The 22,046-nt window shown below is 34.8% G+C and overlaps 1 protein-coding gene across 15 annotated transcripts in view; it reads left to right on the forward strand.

Annotated features, from left to right (window-relative positions):
- LRRIQ1 (leucine rich repeats and IQ motif containing 1) overlaps positions 1-22,046 on the forward strand; it is a 106,440-nt gene that overhangs the window by 52,376 nt on the left and 32,018 nt on the right. For 12 of the 15 annotated variants that reach the window (XR_002434695.1, XR_002434697.1, XR_002434696.1 and 9 more), the window contains 3 exons: positions 550-645; positions 1,060-1,145; positions 12,216-12,314. Coding sequence is in view for 10 of the 15 variants with exons in the window: in XM_021385313.1 (XP_021240988.1) it covers positions 550-645; positions 1,060-1,145; positions 12,216-12,314 (281 nt within the window). In the remaining 5 variants the exon portion in view is untranslated. Of the gene's footprint in view, positions 1-549; positions 646-1,059; positions 1,146-12,215; positions 12,315-22,046 lie in introns of those variants that run through there. The other 3 variants (XM_021385321.1, XM_021385320.1, XR_002434699.1) reach the window with 2 other exon arrangements.

A 22,046-nucleotide genomic window follows, 5' to 3' on the forward strand; every position in this document is an offset into this window, starting at 1 on the left:
GGTGATGCTGTTTGTTTTTATCTTATTCTGTTCAGTTGATTTTGATTTTACAGACATCAAAAGAAGGAGAAACTGAGACTGTTTTCTGATGCTTTTTTAAAAATGATATTACCTTATTAAAACTAGGTATATTAAATGTAGTTATTATTTTTCATTAATTAAGTTTATATGGCTCTACACATACATTTTATGTATATGTTTGACTATAGATCATAAATATTCTCACATACATAATAACATGTGGAAATAGATATTTCTAAGACTAGATAAAGATTAAAAGGGATTTCTTACACAGCTGTATTCTTTTGGAGAGAAAGGACTGAAATATGCTTTGAGTAATTGAAATGTAAACATTTCAAATTAATGACAGACTTTTATTAGTCTCTGAGATAAAGCTTTCCTGGAGTATTAAAATAGATTTGTTTTGTATTATTTCCAAGCTTCCGAAGGCACAAACAACTTACAGAAAAACAAAAGCTGCGTAAGAGTCACACAAGACCCTTTCTTATGTATCAACCTTTAAATATTGCTCCTCTAATTTGTTTTCAGTTCAGAGAAGGGAACAATGTCACAGAACTCTGACTTAAAAGAAAAAAAGAAATTTTCATTCAGGTCTGAAAAAGAAGAGAAAATTTCAGAAGAATGGTAAGTTAAACTTCTGTATCTTGCTTTTTTTTGCTATTTCCTACTGGTAAGAGGTGTAGTAGGAAATAGGTACAGTATATTTGGCTGTTATACCGTGCTTATTTTATGTTCCACCTTTCAAGAATTTCTGCTTTCTACCAAAGTAAAAATTATTGTAGTTACTTTTAAAAGTGCTTGATACATTTTAATACAAAATATTTTATTTTAAATACATTTTACATACTTTTAACCAGATTAATACATTATAATTTTAAAATAAGCATTGCGGGAGTCCGTATAATTCAGAATGTTTCTTACTATGCATAAGAAGTACTAAAAGCTTTTACCCTTTTTGAAAAGGACATTATAAAATACTATGCAGATGATCTAACATAATATATGTTAAATGCTTAGAATGTTATTTTCTTCCCATAGGGGTTTTAAAGATATTTCTACTGCACAGCTAATGCTGAAGAGGGCCCAGAAAATGAAGCCCAGAAAATACAGTAATAAAAATGTAGGTAAGTCAACAGATAGATAATGATTGTACAACACCAAGCTAAGCGGTGCAGTCAATACATTAGATGGAAGGGAAGCCATAGAGGGGGACCTGGACAGGCTATAACAAATATGCCCATCTGAACCTAATGAGGTTCAACAAGTCCAAAAGCAAGGTGTTATACTTGAGGTGGGGCAATCCCAGGTATTTATACAGACCTGGGGAAGAACTCCTTGAGAGCAGCCCTGCAGAGAAGTACTTGGAGGTCCTGGTAGATGAGAAGTTGGACAAGAGCCAGCAGTGTGCGCTTGCAGCCCGGAAAGCCAACTATATCCTGGGCTGCATTAAAAAAGGGGTGGCCAACGGAGAGAGGGAGGGGATTGTCCCCCTCTACTCAGCTCTTGTGAGGCCCCATCTGGAGTACTTCGTCCAGGCCTGGGGCACCCAGCACAAGAATCATAGAATCATAGAATTGCTCAGGTTGGAAAGGACCTTCAAGATCATCGAGTCCACAACCTAACCATACTGCTCTAACAACCCACCGCTAAATCATGTCCCCGAGCACCACATCCAAACGGTTTTTGAACACATTCAGGGATGGTGACTCAACCATCTCCCTGGGGAGCCTGTTCCAGTGCTTAACAACCCTTTCTGTAAAGAAGATTTTCCTGATATCCAACCTAAACCTCCCCGGGCGCAAGTTGAGGCATTTCCCCTTGTCCTGTCACTTGTCACCACTGAGAAGAGACCAGCCCCGCTCTCACAGCAATCACCTTTCAGGTATTTGAAGAGAGCAATGAGGTCTCCCCTCAGTCTCCTCTTCCCCAGACTAAACAGCCCCAGTTCCTTTAGTCGCTCCTCGTAAGCCATATTCTCCAAGCCCTTCACCAGCCTTGTTGCCCTTCTTTGTACCTGCTGCAGCACCTTTCTGTACTGAGGCACCCAAAACTGAACACAGTACTCGAGGTGAGGCCTCACCAATGCCGAGTACAGAGGCAGCATTACTTCCCTAGTCCTGCTCACCACACCGTTCCTGATACAAGCCAGGATGCCATTGGCCTTCTTGGCCACCTGGGCACACTGCTGGCTCATATTCAGCCAACTGTCCATCAGCACACCAACGGCCCTTTCCATGAGGCAGCTTTCCAGCCACTCTTCCCCAAGCCTGTAGGGTTGCCTGGGGTTGTTGTGACCAAAGTGTAGGACCCGACACTTGGCCCTGTTGAGACTCATACGGTTTACCTTGGCCCATCGATCCAGTCTATCCAGGTCCCTCTGTAGTGCCTTTCTACCCTCTAGCAGATCAACAGTCCCTCCCAACTTGGTGTCGTCCACAAACTTACTGAGGGTACACTCAATCCCCTCATCAAGATCATTGATAAAAATGTTGAATAGAAGAGGCCCAGCACTGAGCCCTGGGGGACACCGCTCGTGACTGGCCGCCAGCTGGATTTAACTCCATTGACCACAACTCTCTTGACCCAGCTATCCAGCCAGTGTTTCACTCAGCAGAGCATATGCCCATCCAAACCATGGGCAGCCAGCTTCTCCACAAGGATACTGTGGGGGACAGTGTCAAAGGCCTTACTGAAGTCCAGGTAGATCACATCGACAGCCTTGCCTTCATCCACTAAGCGGGTCACCTTGTCATAGAATGAAATCAAGTTTGTCAAACGGGATCTACCATTCATAAACCCATGCTGACTGGACCTGATCCCCTGGTTAAGAAAGATGCGGATCTCTTGGAACAGGTCCAGAGGAGGGCCACCAAGATGATCAGAGGGCTGGAGCGCCTCTCCTATGAGGAAAGGTTGAGAGAACTGGGCTTGTTTAGTTTGGAGAAGAGAAGGCTCTGGGGAGACCTCATTTTTGTCTTCCAGTACTCGAAGGGAGAGTATAAACAGGAGGGGGAATGACTGTTTACATGGGTTGATAGTGATAGGACAAGGGGGAATGGTTTTAAACTAAGACGGGAGGTTTAGGTTAGGTGTTAGGAGGAAGTTTTTTACACAGAGAGTGGTGACACACTGGAACAGGTTGCCCAGAGAGGTTGTGGATGCCCCATCCCTGGATGCATTCAAGACCAGGCTGGATGTGGCTGTGGGCAGCCTGGTCTAGTGGTTGGTGACCCTGCCCATGGCAGGGGGGTATAAACTAGATGATCTTTGAGGTCCTTTTCAACCCGGGCTGTTCTATGATTTTACGGTTGTCGTAACGAGATGTTTCTATTCTTAAATCTCAAAACAGAGCAGCTCTTTTAAGAAGGTTGTTTGCACAACATTAAACATTAATTTGAATACAGGTGAATGTGGTTTAGTGAAGTCAAGTTACACTTTAAATGTCCACAAAGACATCATTTTCTTTCAGGGATAAATTACTCAGTTTTTCAAAAAAAATTCTGGTAGAAATGAGTATTTGACAGCTGTAGACAGACTTTATGTCTTTTTTCTTATGCGTCTCTTTTCTAGTTCTGGAATTTGTACTTCTTTTATTTTTCTTTTGGTAAAATCAAGTTAAATTATTTACTTAGGTTAGTTTTGGTTTTATTTCCTATGATTAAAATGTCCTTAGAATAAAATTTGTGTAGCATTATTCATGTCTCCATAACAAGCTTGTTTGGTTGTGTAAGAACTATTTATGAAAATGGCAGTTGATAAATATGAGGTGAAATGGGTTTTTTTAATTGAAATGAGGAAATAGAGCTTATGCAACTTTTTTACAGTTGTCTTTTGGATCTTCTCAGATATTTATGTCAAAAAACCTTAGAACTGTCAACCAATAATACAGTATGCTAATACAGGTATTAATGGACTATAATAGGAATAATGTTAATAAAATAACACAGGTATAAGAAGTATTGAAATATATAGAAGCCTGACTGACAATAGGGCCTAATTCTAAATAATCATCTTAAATGGCTTTTGGAAAGTGTACATTTAATATGTTTAATTTGTTTAAGTGTTCATTTTCTGTCGTAACTTCAGAAGATATGGTTGGTTTTTGTCTCTTGGATAACTTTGAAAATCTCTTCTGCATTAGGTGTTGAATGTACTCATAGACATTTTGCTCCTGTAAGGGAAAATTTTCAGCCTACAGATAAGGATAATAAAAGTGTTTCTTCCTATAGTTTTTACACTTCAGATATCATGCCTAAGACTAATTAGATGAAAGAAATCTTCAGTTTTAAAAAAAAGACATGCATTATTGATATGGAAGGGAAAAAATAGATAAAAGGTTAAAGTAATTCTATTCAAATTTTGAGAGTTTTCCATAAATAAGATAGTTTCATATGAAACTATAGTAAAATAATGGTTTCATACTATGCTGAACCATAGTACCTAAAATAAAAATAGCAGTAAATATCTGGTATATAGCTGAGTTTCTGACGTATGTTCCTCTTGGTGGCCTGTGTATCATTTTGAAAAGAGCTTATTAGGTTAAATCATCTTTTGTCCACATGCTGTCTGATCTATATTAGTAACATTAGTAATTATTTTGGTCATAAATGTTTGATTGACCATAGCAAGCTTGCTATTTTTGTTATAGTTTAATGGATCTTTTATGTATGTTTACTTTCCCTTTGTTCAAATTATTCAGTATTGTGTATGTGTGTTCAGCTTTTTAATGTATCACTTTGAATATTCTCAAAGTAAATTAATAGTGTTAGAAAAAATTAACAAAACTTTTGTGTAATGTTTTTATAGGTTCACATATTCTCTTCCTAACACTAAGTCATAAGCGATTTTTTTTGTCTGATACATCAAGCACAAAATAACCTGTATATATCACTTTCCTGTACAGAGTTCTCTGAGAGTTTTTAAAATCACATTCTTTTTCTCAGATAAGCAGAAAGTGTAATTTCCAGAACCAAGAAACCTAACTAAAAATGCTGCACACTCAAGCCCCTTTCAGTATGAAGTTTATCAAGCCAACTATTCAATCTCATACAGCACACTAACAAAGTCAGTGCTTGTTTGCTCAGTGAGGATCAAATAGGACGTTATCAATTAAAACAAGTATTTTTATCTTAAACTTGTGGTAAAACCCAACTATTGCCCTAAATAATGATCCTGATGAGATAATCCCATGTGAGAAGAATCATCACATCAACTATCCCCTCTGAAGCATCAAGAACAAAGAAAGTCATTGAGATTCTGGTTGAACTGAGGAACTTGTCAGCATTTAGAGTAGGTATATCTTATCCTTAGGCTAGCCATCTCTAGATCTGGAAACTCTAACTAGATCCATTAGGCTGCCATTATCTATCTTGGATCTCTGTGTGGTACAACTCATGCTAGAATACTTCAGAGATTGAGAGAGAGTGAGATTGAGAGAGTTCACAATCTTAAACTGTTACTGTGAGTTTAACTAGACTAAAGCAAGAATTCAGTAAAATACTTTTTTTCTTTCTAATACTTGGAAGCAGATAAAAATGCATTTGAGTAAGTGGATATCAACATTGCCTTATATTTTAATCATAAAATCATAGAATCTTTTGAGTTAGAAAGGACCTGTAAAGATCATCTAGTCCAACTCCCCTGCAGCAAACAGCTACAGCTACATCAGGTTGCTCAGAGCCCCATCAAGCCTGACCTCGAATGTCTCCAAGAGTGGGGCACCCACCACCTCTCCGAGCAACCTGTTCCAGTACTTCACTACCCTTATTGTAAAAATTTCTTAATTATGCTGAAGCTAAATCTCCCCTCTTTTAGTTTGAAACCATTTCCCCTTGTCCTACAACAGATTCTGCTAAAGCATCTGTTCCCTTCTTTCTTACAGTCTCCCCTGTAGATACTGAAAGGCTACTGTCAGGTCTTCCTGGAGCAATCTCTTCTCCAGGCTGAACAGCCCCAGCTCTCTCATAGGGAAGGTATTCCATTCCTTGGATCATTTTTGTGGCCCTCCTCTCAACCTGCTCTAACAGGTCCACATATCTCCTGTACTGAGGACTCCCCATGTGGGCTCAGTACTCCACATGAGATCTCACCAGTGCAGAGCAGATGGGCAGGATCACCTCCCTCGACCTGCTGGCCACACTTCTTTTAATGCAGCCCAGGCTATGTTTGGCTTTCTGGGCTTGGAGAGCACATTGCTGCGCATGTCCACCTTGCCATCCACCATAGAAACTGACGTTTTATCAGCTTCATCTACTCTGAAATGAGCTTCATGCTTATTGAGCTTAATATTAAATCTTGCAGGTTTTCATTTTATAAATATTATTTCTGTTAATTTCCAGTTCTTCAGTGTTATAATTGCTTCTTAGCTTTCTGATTGAAAACTGTTGAAGATACTCTAACTGCAGTATAATAATTTTGTTAGCAATATAGATTTCCTACCCTCTAGGAAATAAGTAGGCAGAAACCACTTATAAGTATGAACTGTAAGGTGAAAAAGAAAATTTCCATACTACTTTCCGTACTACTTCCATTATCCATTTATTACTGTGTTTGACTTAAAAGCAAAATTTTAAGTTCACACAAAAAGCCAGCAACAACATCTAAAGATTCTAGATACTGATAAATTACCAGCTAGTAATAAACAAAGTTATAGCTTTATGCTAAGACTTCAGGATCGTCCCAAACATTTTTTTAAGTGAGATTGACCTCTACCATGGTGATGATCTTATTAGTTGCAACTGATTTTGAGGTACCGTTAGGTTTTGTAGGAGCACGTGGCCTGTCCAAGTATGTTGTCTGCTTCGAAATGCCATCAAACTCCTGTGTCTGAAATTCACAAATGGAATGTGTTAAAAGGTTGGACTAGATGATCTTAGAGGTCTTTTCCTACTTCAATTGTCTATATTGTATATTAAATAAGCTCCATTTTAGCAGGTTTTAAAATTCCTCTTTAATAGAGCCAGATATCTGCTGTTTGGAACTTAAATTGGACAATCATGAACAACTTGGATTCTGACATCCTCAGGTGTGGACATTTATCCCTTTATCCCAGTAATTTTCCAATTTCTCTTAGTGCAGCAGTTATGGGTACAATTGAATTCATTTGGTTAATTATAGACGTTCATATCTGAACTAGTCATCTGCTTTCTTTTTTGCTAACAAGTGACTACATTAAATGTTGTTAATTTCCTTCTAAAAGAATTTAAAAACAGGCTACTTGAATCTCATTTTCAAAGCATTTATAGTATTCCATTGTCTGTGCACAAAACCTAGAGTAACTGGCTGAAGCACAGAGTCTAAACTGTAGTGATGTAAAAGTAATTGAGGAATATTTTACCTCATATCTGGCCATGCACCTTTTCAGTAATGAATAAATAAGGAAAATGCTAGGAAATGCACTGAATCCTGTGGTTTGTATTACAAGAGGTTAAAGTAGCCTAGGCTAGGCTACTTTATTATTAGCCTAGGCTAATAATAGGGAATGATTCTGGCATTGATTATATTACAGTAGGCCTGTCCCACCAGCTAATGGCCTTAAGGACTGTTGTACCCTAATCCACCACAGTTATGTCTGCTTGTTTGTGTGGTTAAATAAGTTGTGGCCTGTATTTTAACCGTACTAAATCTAGGATATGTCTACTTCATCTTTTTTTACTCTACAGTAATATAATAAAAAAAGCTTGGGCAAAAAAGCAGAAATTTTGCAGCCAAGTATAACTGATACAGTGTTGGAAATATTTCTTCTTATCATGGGTGCATAAAATTCTTTAGGAATTCTAATTAAAAATGTACACAGAGCAGGCATTACTACACCTCACTGTGCTTAAAAATTGTCTATAACTTGTAACAGTTCTAGCTTCCTGAAGATACCTTAGCACAGCAGTGCAGAATTTCTTGCTTAACTTTGAGTTTCTTTGGTTATGTGGATTTTATATTAGCCTCTGAAAGTGAACTTTCTTTTTTCTTTTAAGATACCTGGAAGCCATGTCTGGCTTTCAGCTTGTCTCTACTACACTACATTGCCACATTACTTCTTGTTTATCCTTTTCCTCTCCAAGGGAAAACTCTCTTACCAGTGACTGACAGCATGAGGTGGTTATTCTTGCTACTGTAAGGGTATTACAAAAAGCAAAAAGCAGCTGGTGTGGACCTTGACTCCTAGAAGTAAAGGAAACTGATTAAGATATTTCATAGGACTCAGCAAATAATTTTTACTTTGAGTTTAAAATTTAAGACAGCAGAGCAATACAAAACAAACAAAAAACAACAAAGACCACCATCACCACCAACAACAACCAAAAAAACAGAACCCCAGAACAGGTGATCTCACTATAAAACATAATTTGTTGAATTAACAACAGTCAAAATAAAAACCTTGGGGACAATACTATTTCTTATTACATGTTAAGTAAATGGCCATTAGTCTATATTTTTCTAGTAGCGAAAAAAAAAGCCACTGTTCTTGTTGACATGTATTCCATATAGCAGTATAATGTGGGTACTCCAACCATGGATGAGAATCCCATGGTTCTAATTGCTGTTCAATTATGAAACAAAATGTGGTCTTTCTTACAAAATTAATTTACAAATTGAATTTCTCATATATGCACATCTGTCACAATGCTACTTTGATTTATCAGCTCTTTGAAGTTGGCACAGATACATGTTCCTGTTTTTCTGTGTTTTATGACAAGCTCTGAGTTTTTTTCAGTTTCACATATTATCATAACGTTGTTTAGTAAATGTGCCAGATCAGGCAGTAACTATTCTTTCCATATTGTTTCTATAATATTTCTTGGATTTGTCCAACTTACCTTCTATATTTGGAATCTTCCAGGCAATGTGTATTAAATTATGTCCTTGGTTTCTAGATTGCCAGCACAGATCATTGTCTAATAAGCCACATTTAAATGAGTATGTGAGAATCCAGGAAGATGTTTATATGATTTTGAACTATTGTACTCTTTAACAGTTCTCTGTGTGAAATCTAAAACATTTGATTGCTTGTCATCAAAGCATACATACAGTTCATTTCCCCATCTCTCTCAGAGACTGAAAAGCACTGGTATTAGAAACTAATCTTTGTAATATTGCCTACATTTGGGACTAGATAAAGAAAAAGGCTCATTTTTAATAACAAAAGAGCTGTAGGCAATGGGTGAGGTGATCCAGGTAGGTACAAATTCAGTAGTCTGGCACTGGGTTAAATCCCTGAAGATTATTTTGCAAAGACTCAGAGATAAATCTTCTGATCGAAATCCCCTAGTAAAACAGTTTCCATTGTTTCCCTCTCTTCTCTGTTCATGTACTGCTGATGTCTTTGTGCACAAGTAAATATTTGAAAAAACTAGAATGGTACTAACAACTTTACGTGACTTCACTTGAAAGTCCTTGGTATAGATTAATTTTGTACTGGTTGGATTTTTCAGAATTGAATGGTAGGCTAGATTAAGGAAAAACGACATTTTGAAAACATATTGGAGCAACTTAAGTAGACCCTCATAGGGAAACAGTATGCTATAGCAGAAATTGCTTTGTTACTTGAAAATAGTTTGGGAATCCTCAATTACATTCTTTCTTAAGAGATTTTAATCAATTTTGACACTTTGTATTTGGTTGTCTGCTGAAGAAAGACACTGTCTTCGATTTTATTGAAACTAGCTTTATAAGTTAGAAGTCCTTTTGTCAACTCTGTATCTTATCAACGCTGTCTCCTGAGTGTTTAAAAAAAAAAAAGGAAAACATTTTGTACTCTTTAATCCATATATAGTATTTATATGGCCACCTATATTACATGTATGGAAAACACGATATTAATTTATACTTCAGTTACAATATGTTTATAACTTCTGTTATTTAAAAGTTCAGACAGAACTTTTAAAATATAACATATTATTATTTTAATATTTTTTTTCAAAATCATAATTTGAGCTGTTGTCCCAAACATTCGCTACTCTGAAAAACACAAACTTCCTACAAATTTATTTTTTATTTGGGATGGATGCCAAAATAGATGTAATTAGTCCTTTTATGCAAAATGAATATATCTACAAAGCTAGTAATCCAGTTATAAATGATTTTAATATTCTCACCTTAAGATTAATTGAGTTTAACCTTATTTGCTGTACTTCTTCAGTCATTCCATTGAGTCCATTGTAGTTAGTAAAAGTGGGGTAAAATGACTTTAAATCTGACATCCTCTGAATTAATTTGGAAACTATAAACATCACAAAACAAGATGAGAAACTTTCTCCTAGACAACTGGAGATAAAAAAGTGTGATGTGTCACTGATTCTGCCTTGGGAAGTAGACGTGGACTTAATTACTTTCATCCATATTTTCCACTGTGCTCTAGTTAATCTGCTTTGCTGCTTTGTGAGAAGTTAGCACCATCAGAACATGCAGTTAAACAAAAGCTACTGCAGCGTGGACTGAGAAATAACATATTTTTTTTTACATGTTTTGTCGGTGCATTATCTCTTAAAATGTCCATAACCCATTAGAAGTCTTAGGCGGGCTTACAAAGTAAAGCTGCAGTGAGTCTGCATCTTTGTTATTTTGTGTCAAGAGAACAATTCTCTGAGGAAGATAGTGGCACTCTTAGGATCTCTGTATGTTATATTACTTTGTAACTGAAGTGTCTGCTGCAAATACAAAGATCTGTTCAAAACCAACTTTCTATGTCACTGCCAAATTTTAAAAGAAATTGCCTCAATTGCTCTGACTTAGCAGAGCACCATGATACTTTTTTTTCATAAATAGGGAAATGACAACAACAACAAAAGGCTGTTTACTTGGCTGCAGTATTATGGTACGTGCCATATCTATCTATATATATCCATGGCTCTTCTAACGTCTCTCAAAAAATATGGATGATTTGCTACAAGGTCATCCAAGTAATAGGCTCAAAATGAAGCATCAGACATAATTACTTTTGTAAATTTATTCTGCCTGAATGCTCTTTCAGTCTGTTCATCTCCTTTGTTTTCCTAGTCTCTGTCTTCTGGCAGAGTCTCACATATTCACTTTTGCTACGCTTGCATTGGTTGTGAAAATTTAGATCCCTTCCATGCCATGTCTGATTTCTTGCTTAATTCTGTTGCTAACCTGTTCCATCTTTGTTATTAATTTCTACTCTTTCCTGACAGTTCGCTGTCACATCTTTAGACAAACCTCCCCTATTGTTCCTCAGTTATTATGGAGTGTGTTTGTCTGCTTGTGCTAGGATCTTTTAACTGTTTGAAACATTTCAGTTGTTTTTTCCTTTGACTTTCTGTCTCTCGTGTCTTCATGCTCAGTGTTGTAGCTGGAGTACCGTACATGCTTTTTCTCCTCATTATGTATCTGCTTTTCTTCCGTTTCCTTTTTTTACTTTTTTCAGTTGTGGAAACTGACTAATTTATTCTGCCCTGAATAAAATTTTCACATTCCTGCTAGCCAACTATTTCCTTTAAACTCCTACTTTCTTCTTATGTCAAGCAAACAATTCTTCCTTCTTATAAGAAATCCATGAAAATTACCTTTCCTGATATGTGTTATTTTGCATTAGTTTAGCTTTTTTTTTATTGATTGTTAAAGCTTTTACAGTTAGGAACGTCTTTATGTAGATTTATGTACAGAACTGTACTCACCTTTCCTTCTTTGCAAAGTTTTCTAATTGAAAGGTTTGAAACCAATCAAGATTTTATACTGTGGTATATGGATCTGACTATAGACTTTTGATGTCTTCTTTAATTCAGTTAGAATTGGACATGGAAGAGGGCTAGCTTGTTGTCTGCATGTTTAGCCTCAAAAAATAAACTAATAAACTTCCGCCTGTTAGCATCTTTTAGGTGTGAATAACTTGATTTAGTACTTGTCATATATTCTGTTAATATTTCTGATTGAGTTTCAAGCTTTAAAAACAGATTTTCAAAATATTTTGTGCAAATTTATGCTTTAGAATTTATTTATAATTTTGAGATAAGCTAGCTAAGCAGTGATCAATGGTGTAAAAATCTTGAAGAACGGTTAGCTTGATTCTCAGTTACACATGTATTTATGTTGCTTTTTTTTAGAAAATGTAACCTTCTGTGAATATAAAACTGACTTTTAAAGGTCTTTTCAATTATTAAGTGTCTAAGAGGTGAAAAACTGCTTGAAGGAATGAATGAGCCAAGACTGACCTTTGATTTTAACTTGTTCTTGTCGTCTAGACCCAGCTGTGCGCCTGGCGTTGTTCAAAAACAATGAAAATAAACATCTCCACGTGAAGCCACCAAAGATACGGTCTGTAAATGCTGGTTACTTTGAAGGTATGAACAAGAATTTCACTTTGTCTGTATGCATATAAGCATATATGTCCCCTAATGTCTTTTAAACAAGCCTACTTGAAATATACAACAATATGAAGAAATTGAAGAAGGCAGGAGTTTAAGGACCTTATGTATTCCTCAATGTTTCAAGTTTCAGAAGTGAAGAATTTCAATTTCAATTCATTTCAGGGAGCGTGCTCCTAGACATTAATTCATAATGAACTGGCACTTTATTTATTTATTTATTATTATTACTAATTTACTTTCAAGGACATAAAAGCATGCCACAGAGGTATAAAATAGCTAATTTTGTAAATGAAATATCTCTTCAAATTTTTCACTTCATAGTCATTTTTTCTCAAGCTAGCCATTAATTCCTGACGATTGATAACGTTTTTTTAAAAGCAGTTATTTTCACAAATTTTCTCAAAAAATCCAGCATTTGACAGAAGACAAAAAAAGTAACTTCAGCATGCAAATATGTTTGCTTCAACAAGCAAAAATGATTTGCTTTCCAAAAATCCATAAATACTAATTTAGTTCATTAACTGTTGAGATTACTGTTAAAATCGCCTTGGTATCAATACAGTTGAGAATATTAAAATTTAAAATAACCTTCTGTTGGGAATATGAGTGTCTCTAGAGGCTTTTTTTTTTTTTTTTTTTTTTTTTTTTTTTTGCTATTTTCATTCCTTGTGCAACTCAATTCTGTATTCAGAAAAGTATCGCCTCTGCCATTTTATCATTTTTTATGACATAACCATACAATACCTAATTTATTCCCAATTACGCAAGGCGAAAGAAAAAGAAGATAATTCACATTCACTGATTAGTAACAGAAGTTAAACCTGAGACAGGTGTGCAGCTGAGCTGAGTATATCTGAAATGAATTCTGCCAATGAACCTAGTCATATGAAATGTCATATTTGACTCACATTCATGAGTCCATGCTCAGAATTAGCTGGAAACAATTCTTGGGGAATTCTGAAGAGGAAAAATGTGTTTGCATCTCTGTTTTCCTTGCATTCAAGTATGAATTTACATAAAATATGGAGTCTGTATATGTGATGTCTGATTTACCATTTCACAGAATAAGTCAGAGAATCACAGAATGGTTTGGGTTGGAAGGATGCTTAGAGCTCCTCTACTTCAATTCCTCTGCCATGGGCAGGGTTGCTACCTACTAGATCAGGCTGTCCAATGTCCACTGTATTGTATCTGTTCCAGTGGCATATGTTTATATGCCACCATTTGCTGAAGTCCTCGTATGCTGAATATGGACGTGGAAGCTGCCTGCATGTGCCCTCAACCAGTAGTGTGACTATTCAAAGCCATACCAAAGAGAGAAATTTGATCCCAGGCTAAGAACCTGTTTTTAGCCTAGCTTTCATGCCACTGGTTTATCTGTTCCTGCCCACAAACACTTTCTTCATTGTGGAAAGCATACATATATATATATATATATTTATAATAAGTATTACAGAAATTACTTTTTAAATACACAGAGAAAAGGCACTGTAGCAGATTAGATATCAAAAGGTAAGTTATGTACTGGCAATCTTGAACTTTGTCTTTCATATCAAGGGTGATTGTACTCCTTTGGACAGCTAATAAACATGATTTTTTTCATCAACTTTATATTGGTTGCTTACATGCTATCTGGTGAGCTTCAAGAAGACCAGCAATGCTGATCTGCTTGACCAAAATATGAAACTGTCCTTTTACCTGAGGCATTGCTGCTACGGATGGCATGGTCAGAAAACAGTAGGTTGTTACTCTGAATCTAGAGTGCAGTACAGAGCATTAACTAACATACCTCTCAGCTGGAATTCAGAGCTTCTAAAGTTAGAATTTGAATAACATCTTACATGTTATCTACTTCAAATCAAAGCACCTGCATGATGATTTCAGAGTTATGTCACAAGTCATTTCTGCCCTCACTCACAGAAAAACTTGTTTCTTATTTCACCTCTCTCACTTTTTAACCATTTCTTCCTCTTTTCTATGGAATAAATTTCTTTGGGCCTGTTCTGCAGTGCAAGTTATTTCTGTAGCAAGAAGTTGGAATCATTTCATTCTTTATCCATAAAACTTGTGGACACTGTGTTCTACATTAAGAGAGAATACAGACCAATTCATTTCACAGTGGAAATAAACTTCCTGAATTTAACTATTTAATCCCTTTTACCTTCACAGATGATTAGTCTATTCTCTGGCAGAGAATTTCAATTCCAGTCAATCTCCTGCATAAATTAGTAAATATATCTCAAAGAAAAGGAAAAAAATGTGTTCTATACATTCCCACTTTATTTCTTTAAAGTGGGAAATGAGGGAAGAAACTTTAGCATCAATAGTAAGTACACATATGTTATCTGTTAAATAACAGAATCACTACTTTTGAAAGGAGATGCCCTCGGAAGTGAAACAATTAGAACAGCTTTAGATTTTCAAACTGGAACACATCATGGTAATGAATATTTAGGAGGTAATCTAGTTAAAGTGTAGGATGAATGTCTTTTGTCCTCATTGTGTCTTTAGTTCTTGTTTAACAATACAAATAGAAAAAAAGAATTGAAAATAAGAGCTATAAAATAAAGGGTGGAAAGGAATGAGCTTAATATCTGACTCACGTAAAGCATCTTTATGCCTTAATTAGACAGTAGATTCATGCTTATTTTTACATATAGTTTATCTTGAGTAAATAAGTAATTCAAGTGTCAGCTATAAATAAAAACGTTGTATTTGTAAAGATATTAATTTGCACTGCTTATTGTTTCAGAGATTATTGAATGGTATACAGTTACTAGACAATGGAAATACAGTAAATGAAAACCAAGATTTTTGTCTGAATACAAATCCATCAAATAAAAGAGAAAATGCTGCAATTAAAAAACATCACCCTCCCCTGAGCTTATTAGAATGAATCAGTTCTGAGATAAAATGATATTCAATCATAATTTGCCTTCTTATGCAAGCTACAGTATTGTATTATACCACCTGCAAAGCAGTATCTAATCATAGTAAGGACATAGTGTTCATGTAATATTCAACTTCCTTGTCTTTGAATGAGATTAATAACTTTTTTTTTAATTCTTGAAAATACTCAATAGAAATTATACATTTCCATCATCCAAGTCTCATTACAGGTTATTAAACCTAGGATATAGTAACACTTCATGAAAGATTTTAAACAAGCATTCTATTTGTTGACAGTATGTTGATAATTTTTGTATATTCTTCTTAAATGTTTAATTAAAAGATGTGTGTGCAGACTTCTAGTTTTTAGTCTCTTGCTTATTTCTCACTTCAAATTTAATTTTCATTTCTGAAAAAATAATCACAATAGATGAAAGAAATAGCCAGGCTCTACAAGGCTTATTTGTTTAAAATGTTATAAAAGGAATTATTTTTATGAAGATCATCTTGTTTCCAAGCAGGAGGAAGTGATAGGGAAAATAAATGCTGATACCCAATTTTTAAATCTTGTAGAAGTCTTTGATCCCCTGAGGCAATTAATGCATTTCTAATTTTATATACACATTGTAGGAAAATAACGAGGTTGAGGACATATATATGAAAATATATATATTTTAAAAGTTCAGTGACATCTTACATTTTTATTAATGAGTCATCATCTTTTGTTCAGTGATGTTATGATAATCTCCACAGAGAACCATTATTTCACATTTGTACCATGATTACACACAAGGTAGAGTCAAAATCCTTTGTATTACATGCTTCATTAACACATAAGGAAATATTATTCCTACAAACAGGAGTGTACAATTTTAAAATGCAAGCAACATATGAAAGCACAAGCCATGGGACTGCAATTAAATATGTGTTTGTATTGTATATGTATAGTTGTGTGTGTATGCACGTACATGTGTGCATACACACATTTATACATATGCTCTGACTATAAATTGATATGAGTTAAATTGCATAGTCTTTCTGTGCTTTACTATTTGTTCTGTAAAGAAAGTAAATTATGAACAAATACCCTTTAGAATCATTTGTAGTATCAGTGTGCATTTTATAATATAAATTCTTTCTGTCAGGCTGTTTTAGTTTCTTTAAAATTACTTTAATGCTTGAGGTCATATAAGTTTGTTAAAACTTCAATTTAAATAATATTTTTGGTCTGTGGTCATACATTGAGACATTAGCTTTAAGGTATAAGGTATGCTGCAGAGTATGCTAGTGTGCTCTGCTGCTTCTCTTAAGAAACTGTGGTTTGATCAAAAACTCAGACTTATCTGGAAAGCCTCACTTCTTATGTTTGGGTGGACATTTCCTAGAATTATGTGTATTACAGTGCTTCTTCTGGTGTCATTGGGTTATGCTTCCAGACAAGTTGTTGAGTTTCAGTTAGCACTAGCTAGCTGATAAAACATGCCTGGGAATTTTTATATGTTTTCTAGACAGTGATATTTCAAAGATTTCAAAATTTTGAAGAAGTTATAAGGAACAGAAAAAAAATCCATCATTTCCTGTTTTATGGCAAAGTGTGTTTTTAGAAAGTTTTACTACTGCTTTTCTTGTTATCTGAAGGCTGTTTCAGTCATTAATGTAGCATAAAATAATCTAAATGATTCTGGACCAAGTAGATCAGAAATTGAAGGAAGAATCTGTCTTTGACTCCTTCTCTTTTCTTGGGAAGTTCCAATTAGTCTTGACTGAATGTGTAACAGAGCATCTCTATCAACCGTGGGTCAATAATTACAGGGTGTATTATTCCACTTGTTCAAAGGAGGGATGTCGACTTTTACCAACCAACAGTGTGACTGCTTTGTCCTGGTGCAGTAGTACAAAATCAAAGGAGGCCCCATGCCTAGCACATTGTTTTGCTACAATCTTTGGAAACAGTATACATCTTTTGGAGTCCTCTTTAATCTGGGTACCTCAGCAGTTTTGTTGAGTTATCCAAATAGTTTTCTGTTCAGTTGAATGAGAACCTGGATTCCAATCTGTGGAGCAGGTTGGAAGAATGCAGATCACATGGGAGTCCAGTCAAGTTATGTAAGTCTTTATTATTTGAATATGATTCACTCATATGATTGCTGTGTTTCTCGGAATTTCACACACTATTTTCTAATTAATTTAGAAGATTAAGTAATTTATTAACACATATGGGGTATTTATTTTTAGTCATATACATATCCGTCAGTGACACACATACCATACAGTCCAAGTAAGTGGAAAGAATATTCACTCGGGAATGTACACGATGACCCTTGCCAGGAAGTTTAGTTATATTAAAAATGCATTGGAATATGTTGTCAGGATACTGTAACTTGGAAACCTGTACTTCCAATTGGTAGTACTATATTTCCTTTCATTCAGTGCTCATTGGTGACTAATCAGTAAAAAGTAGAAAATAGGTATAATATTAAAACATATTTCACCAATATGATTTTGATAATTGACAGGTTGTTTTTTATTATGTAAATATTTATCCATTTCCCTTCTAATTGCAAGTAGAAATAACACTTTTCATACTCAAACTAGAATAAGACATAAAATGGTCTTGTGATTGTGTCATGTTATGTCATATTATGTCACATTGAAAGCTAAATATAAGAAATCCATTAAATATCTTCTAGTTTTCATCTTTCTGATAGTTCACAATTATGAAACTCGTTGTCATTCCAAGTGAAAAATATGTAGCAGAGTATTCTTATAGTTTATTATTACTAATGCTAATTGGAAAATAGAACTTGAGACTTTGGAAAGTGGTAATTGTAAGATCGCCTTTGAGTTAATTATGTGGGCTTATTAAAATATTTCAACATAATGATAAATAAAACTTCTTAGATATTCTATATTAACAGCGTTGAAGAAAAAAACATATGTAATTAAACAGAATTTATGCTGATTCTGACCAATGGTGCTTTTAAATATCTGCATGAGAGTTAAGAGAAAGCACTGAGAGTGGAATGCTAATATTGAACTTTTGTTACTTGTTATTTAAAGGCAATTAAAAATACACTGAAGTGTAGCTAATAGCTTTTTGTTAGCTGTTTTCATTTTTATAAATTAGCTATTTTCACTGGAAAAAAATAAAATCAGCTCCGAGGAAGCTGTTTGTAAATTTTATATTGTTTGTAAACATCCATTTCTAAATTAAATTGTCATTAATTTAGCTTTGTTCTGAAAAGGATTAATAACCACATTCTAAATGTGTTCTTCCTGCAGTTCTACTATCTGAATTGCCATGTTTACAGTAAGATGCACATATTACATATCTCCTGGGCTTCAAATTTGTATGCCAAATTAGGGAAGCAGTTCCTAAATCAATTGGCACTGACAAAATTGACAGAATAATGCATTTGTAAGGAATCTAAGGTCTGTGTAATGAAATGTGATGAAAATGCATTACAGAAACAAGTAGTGTGGAAGAGAATCTATCTTTTAAAATCAGAATTCTGTGGCTTTGTTTCTTATTATTTAGTGTGAGCTCACACAACAGAACTCTCACATTGAAATATTTTCTCATTTCAAGGAATTAATGGCTCTCCACCAGCCCTTTAACATGTAAAATGAGTAGGTTACTTGTGTCCAGTACATCCAAAAAGAGCCAGGATAAAATAAACATAAGGAGTTGGATATCTTGGAAAAAATCTGTCATGGGTTTGGGTTAATCATCTCCAGAAGAAATTCAACTTGATGCCTGAAATGTAAGACTTCTTGGAGAAAGCAGTAAAGCCTGAGGCAGTGTTGATCTGAAGGAGTGCTCTCCATGGGTCAGAGCTGCTCTGCTGGCAGAGTGCAAACCTAGTTCACAACAGCGGTACGCTGAAAAGTTGTAAAAGACTGCAGGGGCCTTACAGTGCACGCACTCAAGCTTCAGTTACATAGTTTTAGTGGTCCAGTTTCTTATTATAAAACAAAACTAAAAAATAAAATCTGGGCCTAATTTTCCAACCTCCTGTCCATCAATAATAATGTAGGTTTTTTTCAGTATTCATGGAATGAAGCAATCCTGAAATTATAGCATGGGTTTAAAAATGAATACATAAAATGTCATTTATGTGCATTCATGCAGTAAACTTCAGCACCTGAATACTTATAAATTATAAAAACATATGATGTTTTCATTAAATTTTTACTTTTAACATTCAGTGACATTTTAGAAAGATAGATAATAAGATTTTATCTTTGCCTGAAATTCTTGAAGAGAAAGTTTTGGCCATAGATACTTAATATTGTAAACTCTCACTTTGCTTCTAATCTTCAGGGTTCCACTGTTCTAATGTTATGAGTTTCTGATTTTGACCACATCTTTCACCTGCTTGTGTGTTATCTTTTTGTTCCTGTCTCTACCATTTTGCAGACTTACAGTTTGTGGTGGTATGTATTCTCTGAGCTAGAGAGCTTATTTGTTCCAACAAACTTAAGAAATTTAGATTTTTGTACAACATATAAGCTCTGTCACCTTTGCTTTCCCACCATAGAAGTTTACCAACCTTTAACCTAAAAGGAACTTGACATTAAGGGGGAAGAAGTACTACTGCTATTTTGCTAATGACTACCCAGTGATGAGTTCAGCAGGAATGAGATTTTACTCAAAATGTCATCAGAGGTTGATAACTAATTCATATCATTGTTGAATAAGGTAGCTCAATAGTTTGGATAATTTTTTTTTATCTTCTGAGTTTTTGCACTCCTTTTTCTGTTTTCCTTGAACTGTATGTGCAAAAGCTAGGTAGTATAGTTATCTGCTTAGCCAGTATATACATAAATAAGTTGACTCCATATTCAGATCCACACGTTTTATTCTACATAAGGCAATCATTTTGGATGAAAAGACCCCTAAGTACTGAAGCATTTCAAATCCTTTTCCATTTGACCATTCAATGACCTGATAACTATTTCCTGTCCCTAAGTAAGGTTGTGACCCAGGTCTTAGAGTGCAAAAGACAGATAATTTTAGAAACAAGTTAAATCCAAATGGATTTGGTTGGAGGGGGTAAGGGAGAGTAAATTTGGCTAAATTCCTCTAAAGTGTTAAAACACTTGGGTTTAGTAAGCCTAGTTGAAAACAGTTATTGAATTTATTGCCATTTGTTTGGATGTCTGGAGACTGTGATCAATATTGAAATGGTTTGTTTGTTTGTTTTGCTTTTACTCAAAAAATATCCAAATGGAAAGGTATTCTTTTTACACTGAAAAAGAAATTTTTCCAGAGTAAGTATTTCAAGCATTAAATTTATCTTGGTAAGCGAATGGTATTTTAACATAGACCACAAAAAGTGTATGCTCTTTGTCCATAGAAATACCACAACTGTTGCATCACACAAAAGTTCATCTTGCAAAAGTAATTCCATTTTGTGTGGAGCTATGAACAAAGAATATAATATATACTTAGAATCATTTATAGGTACAAATTTTGTTTCGATTGCACAGCATGATGCTATGTTTAATAGCAATGTCTCTGCAAACTTGTCAGAAGTGTACTTAGGAAGGCCTTTATTCCAGAGTACTTCATCAATTTGAGAATATAATTTTTCAATTTTCTTACGTAGAAATTCTTATTCTATAGAAGTGCTAAGGAGAACTGGTAGTATTTGTCTGGTCAGAGATCTACAGCATTCCAAGAAGGCTATTTTTCATATGACACTACATTTAATATTGACACACATCTTAATCTTTTCCTTTTTTTATAACTAATGATGTTGTGAATCAGACAGATAATTTATTTTGGTAATATGCAACATTTTTCAAGCAAAACATTAAAATTACTTTAAAACTGAAATCCAGTTATTAAAAAAATTTTGCCATTCAAGGCTAACTCTAAGAGCAAATTCCTATACCTACAGATTACAGGTTTTGTGTAATCTATAAAAATACACATTATGTATGTTAGATGATTTTTCAAGGAATTAGAGGAGTGCTTATAAGTAACTCAAATATTGTATTTCACAACTATCTTTAAAGAAGGAGCGTATGATTTACCTTAAGTTTTTTAAATGGTTTCTAAGAGCAAATTGAGTATCAAGCTTACTAAAATTGACTGTAGAAGGTAATTTCCCTAAAGCACTTTCATGCTTTTTATTTTCTCATATGAAGCAAGCTCAGTAATTTTTCAAATCATGAAGAAAACAGAGATCTCATTGTCAAAGATAGAATTTAATTTTTAAAAATTTGAAAGTTAAATTTATTGAGAATTTGCTTTAGTATCTGATGGTGTATATTTTGAAATTGAGAAATTAGTAGGGAATATAAAAAGAAAAGAAGCTACGTGCTACTAAGGCATAAAGTTCTGATTTAACCTACCAATGACCTGGCTTTGTTTGTTCAGATGACAGTTCTAAAAGTGTGCAGAGAATATTCTCTTTTAATACAGTTATTTGCCGCAAGCCCTGACCTCACTGCCTGTCAGGGAGCAGGTCTGAATTGGCCCTTTCTCTGATATCGTGACATTGCTTCTGTTGCCTCGATTGTGACCTCTGATTGCATGATACCCCTGAGAGTTCAATTTAATAAGCGTGACTCCTGACTCTTAGCCAGGTCTGCCTTCTTAGGTTTTGTCAGACTCTGCTTGTACTCTGGTCTACATAAGCTAAAACATTGCATAGGCTGTCATCATACTGTGTGAGTTGTGTGCACTGTATTCAGCGTTCTCTTTCAAAGATATTTCATTTATTGCAAATGGAAATATTTATAAAAATTATTTGGAATAAATTTTAACAATTTATGTATCGTTATAACAGCTGAGAATTGTTGTAT

This window comes from Numida meleagris, chromosome 1, assembly GCF_002078875.1.
Source record: "Numida meleagris isolate 19003 breed g44 Domestic line chromosome 1, NumMel1.0, whole genome shotgun sequence".
Lineage (NCBI taxonomy): Eukaryota > Metazoa > Chordata > Aves > Galliformes > Numididae > Numida > Numida meleagris.